This window comes from Lactuca saligna, chromosome 6, assembly GCF_052625555.1.
Source record: "Lactuca saligna cultivar CGN05327 chromosome 6, ASM5262555v1, whole genome shotgun sequence".
NCBI lineage: Eukaryota > Viridiplantae > Streptophyta > Magnoliopsida > Asterales > Asteraceae > Lactuca > Lactuca saligna.
The window spans coordinates 3,269,273-3,277,351 of record NC_136422.1 but is presented as its reverse complement, the minus strand read 5'-3'; the positions used below and the strand labels follow the sequence as shown (position 1 = coordinate 3,277,351).

At 33.9% G+C, this 8,079-nt stretch overlaps 1 protein-coding gene across 1 annotated transcript; it reads left to right on the top strand.

Annotated features, from left to right (window-relative positions):
- The first annotated feature begins 3,106 nt into the window (after positions 1–3,106).
- Positions 3,107–4,057, top strand: LPPBETA (Phosphatidic acid phosphatase (PAP2) family protein). The gene has a single exon (XM_078961517.1). The coding sequence runs from the start codon at positions 3,187–3,189 to the stop codon at positions 3,862–3,864; it is 678 nt and encodes a 225-aa protein (XP_078817643.1). The 5' UTR covers positions 3,107–3,186; the 3' UTR covers positions 3,865–4,057.
- The last annotated feature ends 4,022 nt before the right edge of the window (positions 4,058–8,079 follow it).

Below are 8,079 nucleotides of genomic sequence, written 5' to 3'. Positions count from 1 at the left end.
ATGGATAAAGTTGGAAACTTTATCCTTCTAGACCATGTTATGGACTTAATCTGAGCTTTAGAGTTCTTGGAATCGGAGAAAACAACTTAATGTATTAAGCTGTTGAATCTCGGGCAAACAAGACGTGTTCAAGGGGAAACATGGCGTGTGGCCGAGATTTTTCCCGACTGACTGGGTATTGGAGGAACATGGCGTGTCCAAGGGGGTAACACAGCGTGTTTGGTTAACATAGACTGTTGACATTGACTTTGACCAGAAGTTTGTTCAGGGTTGACCATGGGATATTTTGGGCTATGTTTGGGCCTTTTGTATTGTAAGTTTGTTCCTTAGTCTTGAACCAAGCTAGGTAAGAGGTAAAATGGTATTTTTACCCTAAATATGGATTGAAGGGTATAAATTTGATTCTAATTGTTAATTGGGTGTTATTTGATATTGATAGGCGTACCAGCTATCACAGATTATCAATGTGATTTAGCAGTGCGAGGTGAGTCACCTCATTACTCTATAGGTCGAAGGCACTAATGTCGGCCCTATTGGTTTATGTATTGTAAGAAGACCATGGGGAAACCCTTGGAATTTATATGAAAGACCAGTGGGTGGCACCTGGCAATTCTGTATGCAAGACCAGAGTTTGGACTATGACAATTAAGTAGATAAGTAGTTATAGATTGTATGCTAGTTGTCTTTGTGATGCTTGTATGGAAGAACATGAGGTGACTCCTGGCACTTGTCTGTAACACCCATGGTTTTGGTCCCCGGAATAGCAAGGAAGACCATGATACGACTCGTGGCATAATGGCAAGACTACGTGTGGAACATAGCACCTTCTATTGAATGTTGGATATTTATGATATGTATGACTCGTAGGATATGTATGGTATATGGTCTTTAGTGAACTCACTAATCTTTGTTCTTATAATTGTTGTTTATGGTTTCAGGTACTTCCGGTTTGAAAGGGAAGGGCCCGAATTGATCGCAATGCATATACCTATATTTTCCGTAACCTTAAGATTTTGGGATTATACTCTGATAACTTTTTTTAATATGAAATACCTTTAAGTAATTTAGTAATGCTAAATGGGTGTTTTGGTTGTATTAAAAATGAAATTTTTTCCTCATATTTTGGAGTGTTTCAAAAGGGGTAGTCAAGCACCCAGATATGCTTGATAGTATACGGTTGAAATAGACTGAAAGGGTAGGCAAGCACCCAAATATGTTTGATAGTATCTGGTTGAAATATACCTAAGGGGTAGGCAAGCACACATATATGCTTGGCAGTATGTTTGTTTAGTATATGGTATTTTGGGGAACTCACTGAGATTCGTGCTTACGGTTTTCAGTTTATATTTTAGGTACATCGATTTCAAAAAAGGAAGAGCTCGAGATAACTGCGTTACACACACCACATTGTTCCGCATTTTATATAACTCTGATGTATTTGGATGTTTATTGACATACTCTGAGTTCTCTATGGTTTTATGATGTTAGTTTGGATAATGATTTTATTAATATAAAATTGAAATTTTGGGTTTTAAATTTTGTCGTTATTGCTAACTCTGTTAAGTTTTGTCCGTTAACTGAAGGGTATTTTTGTCATTTCACTACCACATGGACCATTTATGATGTTTCCTCTTATTTAAAAAATGAAATAATATGCAAAGGGTCTCTCTCTCTCTCTCTCTCTTTCTCTTTCTCTCTGTCAAACCCGTTTGAAGATCAGTTCATTCCACTTTTAACTGTTTTTTGCTTTTACCTTGCAGATCGAGGAGAAGCATAGGGACCTTTGTAGCTTAGTCATGAAGTTCATTTCACCTGTAACTCCTCCTCATCAACCTGGTTCTGTTTTCAAAACATTTTTATAGAATATTATTTTGAGAAACAGAGGAGCAGATAGGAATATACGACCTCCCAAAGTCTCATGCAATTCAGTTCTTGTTATAACTGATTTTAGTATTCAAATTGCTCAAATTTACTCAATGAACAGTTTATGTTAGATTTAATTCAGAGAATCTACATGATTAACAAGGATTTCAGTTCCAAATTGATGCTATAATGACATAATATGAGAACAACCACAAAATTACACCATACCAAAAGAAACAACCTTACAAGCTTTAAACACCATAATCCATCCTCACTTTGAGAAAACCCTAGAAAAGAAACGAGTTGTAGATCTACAAAAAATAAAAGAGTTATGGAAGCTATTATGGTTCTTATTCTTATTCTTGGCACTTGTATTTGCATCCTAGGTTCAGTCCACTTGGCTCCAATGCGTATGTGAGGTGCATCAATGGGTTCAAGTATCAGAGGAAGCGCTATAAATTGACACTTGGGTTAACCGCTAAGAGACTCATGTCTCATGCAGATTAGGATGAGGGTGAGCAGTAGAAATAGTGTAGTGACTGGAGGTGGTGAAATCTTCGATTAAACTCTGATGAAACTACGACATCAGCTTTAGATCCAAATGCAGGTTTCAAATGGGGATTCCTTGATGACATATGTCGCCTTCGTTGCCTCCAATGTGTGTGTGAAGTGTTTTTTTTTTCCTTCAAGTGCAATTTTGTGGGTGTGATTGTGTGTTTTTCCTTTAATTGCAAGTTAAAAAGAAGGGGTAGAGAAAAAGAGATGGCCACATGCAGATCTAAAATGGAAATAGAAGTGGATATTGGGGAAGGGAAAGTAAATGAGGTGAGGTGTCTAGGTGATGACGAGAGAGAGAGAGAGAGAGAGAGAGAGAGAGAGAGAGAGAGAGAGAGAGAGAGAGAGAGAGAGAGAGAGAGAGAGAGAGACCCCTTTGCATATTATTATTATTATTATTATTATTATTTTTAAATAAGAGAAAATATCATAAATGGTTCCTAAGGTAGTGAAATAATGAAAATGCCTTTAAATTAATGGACAAAACTTAACGGAGTTAACAATAAGTCAAACGTTATGAAAACAAATAGACTATGATGTTTTTAGATCATAGGACTAAACAAACTACATGGACTTTATTTATTTATTTATTTTTATTTTTAAAAAAATATTTTGATTAAGGTAGAGATTAATGGGCTTAAAAAACTCATGGCCTACAAATTTAAAGCCCAATGTAGTTTATGCTAAAATATGTAAAATCCAATTTCCGCCGGCAACCGCAACTGACACAACAACTGTTGTCTAGACGGTCGATCGGAGTAATCCGCCATGGAGAAACCATCGCGGCCGCCACCACCACCGTCAACATCGCTCCTCCGCCACCTAATCAACTTCGATACAGCTGTTTCCCTCACTCTCTACAACCTCACTCAACCCATCCTGCCTCGTCCCTTCCTCAAACTTCTTGAAATCTCCGGCGACGGCCGTCTCTTCTTCCCTATCCTCCTCTCCCTCCTTCTCTCTCCTCTCCGATCCGCTTCTCCGCTACTCCTGACATTACTTGTTAACCTTCTCATCGGATCTCTGCTCGATCTCCTTCTTATCGGTCTCATCAAACATCTCGTTCGCCGCTCCCGCCCTGTCTATAACAAACACATGTTCCTCACCTTTGCCGTCGACCACTGGTCCTTCCCCAGCGGCCATGCTTCTAGAGTTTGCTTCACCGCTTCGTTGTTTTATCTTTCCTCTGATTTAATCCCAAGTATTTTCCTTCAATTGAAGTCTGGTATGTTAGGATTGGATGAATTTGAGAGTGTTAAGCGTTTAAACGTGATTGTAATAGCCTGGGCTACTGCTACGTCGGTTTCTAGGGTTTTGCTTGGACGGCATTTCGTGTTTGATGTTGCTGCGGGAGCTGGATTGGGCGTTCTTAATGCGTCATTCGTCTTTCACTTCCTGAATTGTGAGTTTGTTAGCTCGATCCTTTCCAGGAAATTGTCGTGGTAAATCTAATTTCTGTTCTGTTTTTTATGGTGTACAATTCATACGAGAATTCATTGGAATCGTATTTGCTACATTTTCATCACAAATCTGTAGAGATCTCATTGTTGTATAGTATTCGTAGTTAGAACTAATTTGGATTGGTTGAGTGATTTGTTGAATCTTTCATGATGATAACAACGTCTTCAGGTTCTGTTGAGCTTGCTATCTCTTATACTGATGATAAATTTACACATTCACTAGCTCAATGTGTATGTTTGGAAACTGCATTTTTTAAAAAACTCTATCCTCAGATGAACTAAACCATCTCCATTCTTTCAAAGATTTGCTTATTGCATTCAGGAATTGATGCAGTAGATGGTGTATGATCTTTAGTGAGGAATCAAAGTGGAATCTTACACATCAGTAATAGTGAAACTATCTATCAGTAAATACTTTGAGCAGCTATTGATCAATTATCAACTCAAGCCAGACATATTTCTATAATAAACCATTATACCAATAACCAACTGCAGACAAGTACTTGAATATATTTCAATTATAAATTAGCAATCATTTGCAGTATGGGTTCTCAAGGCCTATCATTGTAGTCTACTTAGTGGATGCCATTCTGCATTATTTGATCTTCCCATGATATTGATATGAATGCACCATGTAGAATTGTTAGCCTTTTGAGCTGTAAATGATTGAGTTATAGAATATGGCCCAATTACATGTTGATGTGTCACACATTTTTTACTAAATTATTTTCTCTTTAGAAGTTTATATGTAGACATTGATGATTAGCAGCTACCTTGTGTGCAACTACAATAAATATAAGATGTTTCTTTATTACTTTATTTATTTAGATATCACTCTTTCATCAATATAGGCTTTTTAATAGCATGTATTTAGGTACTTTGTCTATAAAATTATATAATGATAACAGTAAATTTTATTCTATATGATTGCCACTTATAGGAGTTGATATGATGGCCTTTTCTTATCCTCTATTATCTTTTGCACATTCATTCTCTTTTTATTAATTTATTTTATACAATAATGCTATTTTTATTTCAGTTATGCCACTCTATGCCATTAATGTGACTCATATTTCACACTTCATTCATTCAGATTCAAGATACATGTTTATTTTCAGAAGTGAATATTCAAAACCTTATTTATTATACATACACATACACCATTTAAATTTTTTACCATTGTGCCCTACATACATGAATAAAGCTTCTTTAATTTAATCTACATGTTCCCCACATAAATAGGGTTCCATTAACCTCACTACCTATTTTCACAAAATTTTATTGTTATTTAATTTCTGGCACATTTTTAACATGGTAATATTGGGTAAGGGCATTAAAGACATTTCTAACTTTTTAAGTCTTATAAGTGAGAAGTTTTTTTTAACGAAATGAAGTCTTTACTTGTGTTCTAATACTGAATTTTCTTGTTGTGGCTCTTAATGTGAAAAGGGTAATTTCGGAAATATGATGAAACTGGTGTCGTTTGCATCCAAGAGATGTAGGGGTCTGTTTTAAAGTGGAGTACTGAATACTGATTTTGGTCAAACTTGGTCAGAATCCTGAAATGTGAATACATTCATTCATTAGTCAAATTTGATCAAATCTTGAAATGTGAATGAATCATTATGAGTTTCATTTCTTATACTTTATTGGGTTGCAGCAAAAGAGGACCACATCTGGAAATTTTGACCAAATATATATATATATATATATATATATATATATATATATATATATATATATATATATATATATATATATATATATATATATATATATATATATATATAATAGAAGAAAATAAATCTACTTTTTCTGTGTGATTTTAATAACTCAATGTTGATTCATGATTGATGTTAGATATAACATGGGCAGAGGGATTCAGAGGTTAATTTAGACTGACAGTTTTGAAAGAGATGTGCAGGAAATTTATTTAAAAAAAAAAATTGGAGAGATGAAGATGACAGGTCAGCATTAGAAAATCTGTGGGCCCCACTTCAGTACAAATTAGACGCAGAGAAAAAGGTTAAAATTTTAAAGCTCAGGTGCTTGTATATTGCTTTATTTATTCTGTAAGGCTCTTTTATTTTATTTTATTTAATATTTAATTCATTAATCATTACTTGAGGTATTTTTGGAAACATATAGCGGAAAAACAAAGCTTATTTTTGAGCTCTCTCATCAGACTTTCAGACTTTATTTTCCTGACCTATCACAAAAAAAGATATTTTTTTTGAACTTTATGAGATTTTTCTTTGGGGAAAAATACCAAAAATTTTCTACTAAAATTTGTTTTGGGAAACTTGTAGGACTTTTGATTTAAACTCGAAAACATAAAAGTTTTACTTAAAAAAAAAAAAAAAATCCTTTTTTCCGTTTTGTATTTATTTATTTTAAACATTTTTTTGAGCCAATAAGAATCGACCCAACTAGCTAATCCTATCCAAAATGTTGAAATGAGTAAATGGATCAACCCATTTAACTTGATTTAGAATTGAAAATGACATTTTTTTAGTTCTTACCGGATCTTGTTTTAGAACAAAAATAAAATAAAATGATTTTTCTTCTCTTTAAATATTTATTTAACTTAAAAAATGAAAACGGAAATCAAGAAACACGAACCAACCGTAATATTCTTGTTTCTCGAATCTTGAATTAGCTCGATTCTTAATCACGAAAAAAGATAGATGATTTTCCTTTATTTTTCACTTTTACCCTTTGCCTTTATCAAACAAACAAAAAAAAAGTTTCTAAAATATTCTTTATAGTACAAAAAACAAGACTTGATCATTGTTACAAAAATGTCCCCAATGTGCAGTAAATAATTGTACCTAAGATCACTAGAACAATCCTATGATCCGATCCAATCCAATCCAACGGTCAGAATTAAAAGTTTCTAAGCACTTTCTCTGTCCATGCGCATGTTCTTCAAAAAATAGTCCTATGCTGTCTCTTATTTCATTTATTTATTTATTTTTGTTGTAAAAATTCCATGTTTATTTCTGATACAACGATCACATCGCCACATTCACCATGAAAACACATAAGCATGTTGTAGGTCCATTTCCTTTTTATCACTTCCCCCCACATTTCACATAATTGGAATCCAAGATTTGTAAAGTTTATTATTCCAAAAAATGAAACAAGAATATTATTAGGACAAAATGAATTGGTTTAGAATTAGGAGGCTAGGATCACAATGTGGTTTATTGTGTTAGTTATTGTAAAAGGGTCCATAGTGTCGTTAAGAAATTGATGTTTTTATGTATATTTTGAGACTAAATGTCGGGTGCATAGTGGTTGTGTTGTGACATGAATGAATGATAATTGATAAGCCAAAGCTTGAAAGGAACCGAGGTGTAGGGTAATTAGATTGTCCTTTCCTTAATTGGTTGTGGCCTATGGGCTCAAAATGTTGGTCCCCTAATGCTAAGTTGTCAAGGGGTGTATGGTTTGTAGAATGAATGAAATCTGTCAAAAGAATACATGAATTGGAATATGAAAGAATCATGATTGTCGTATGTCTCGTTGGTAAAAATAAAATGTGATTCACTATAATGAGGGAATTTTGGTCTGATAATTAAAAGGAATAGTTCTATTTAATTCAATAAAAGGAAAACCTATGTTCAATAAAGGTGAATTGGAGGTAATATTTTGGTATGCCTCTGAATTGAATTTTGGAGATGTTGTGTGAAGTTATGCACTTCAAACCACTATAGCTTAGTCACATTGTTAATTACCCGTAAAACATGAAACTAATGGCCGCTAGTGCGATTGTGTTTTTTTGGACAATAAACCCAAAAAAACTTGTAATTATATCCAAATTTGGGTAATTATCCTATTATTTGGTGGAGACCCGATCATCTTTCTTTATGTGGCAAATGAAATCTTCATTAAAGTCCATATATTCTAACTTTATTTATGATTAAGTTGCAACTCTTTTTTAACAATAAAGCTCAAAATACTTGTAATTATATACGATTTTGGAAATGTACACGGTTACTCCTTGTTAGGGAGTGGTGGGTCATTCTACATGATAGAAAAATACAACAATTACAAAGATTTTCCACTTTTATACCCTACAACATAAGCCAGTAATGAAGAAGACAAAATCATTGATTTCAAAAGCAAGTTTTGGGGGTACAAGCTAGTATTATTTTCATATTTAACTCCACAAACGCTTACTAAACATGTATCTTAT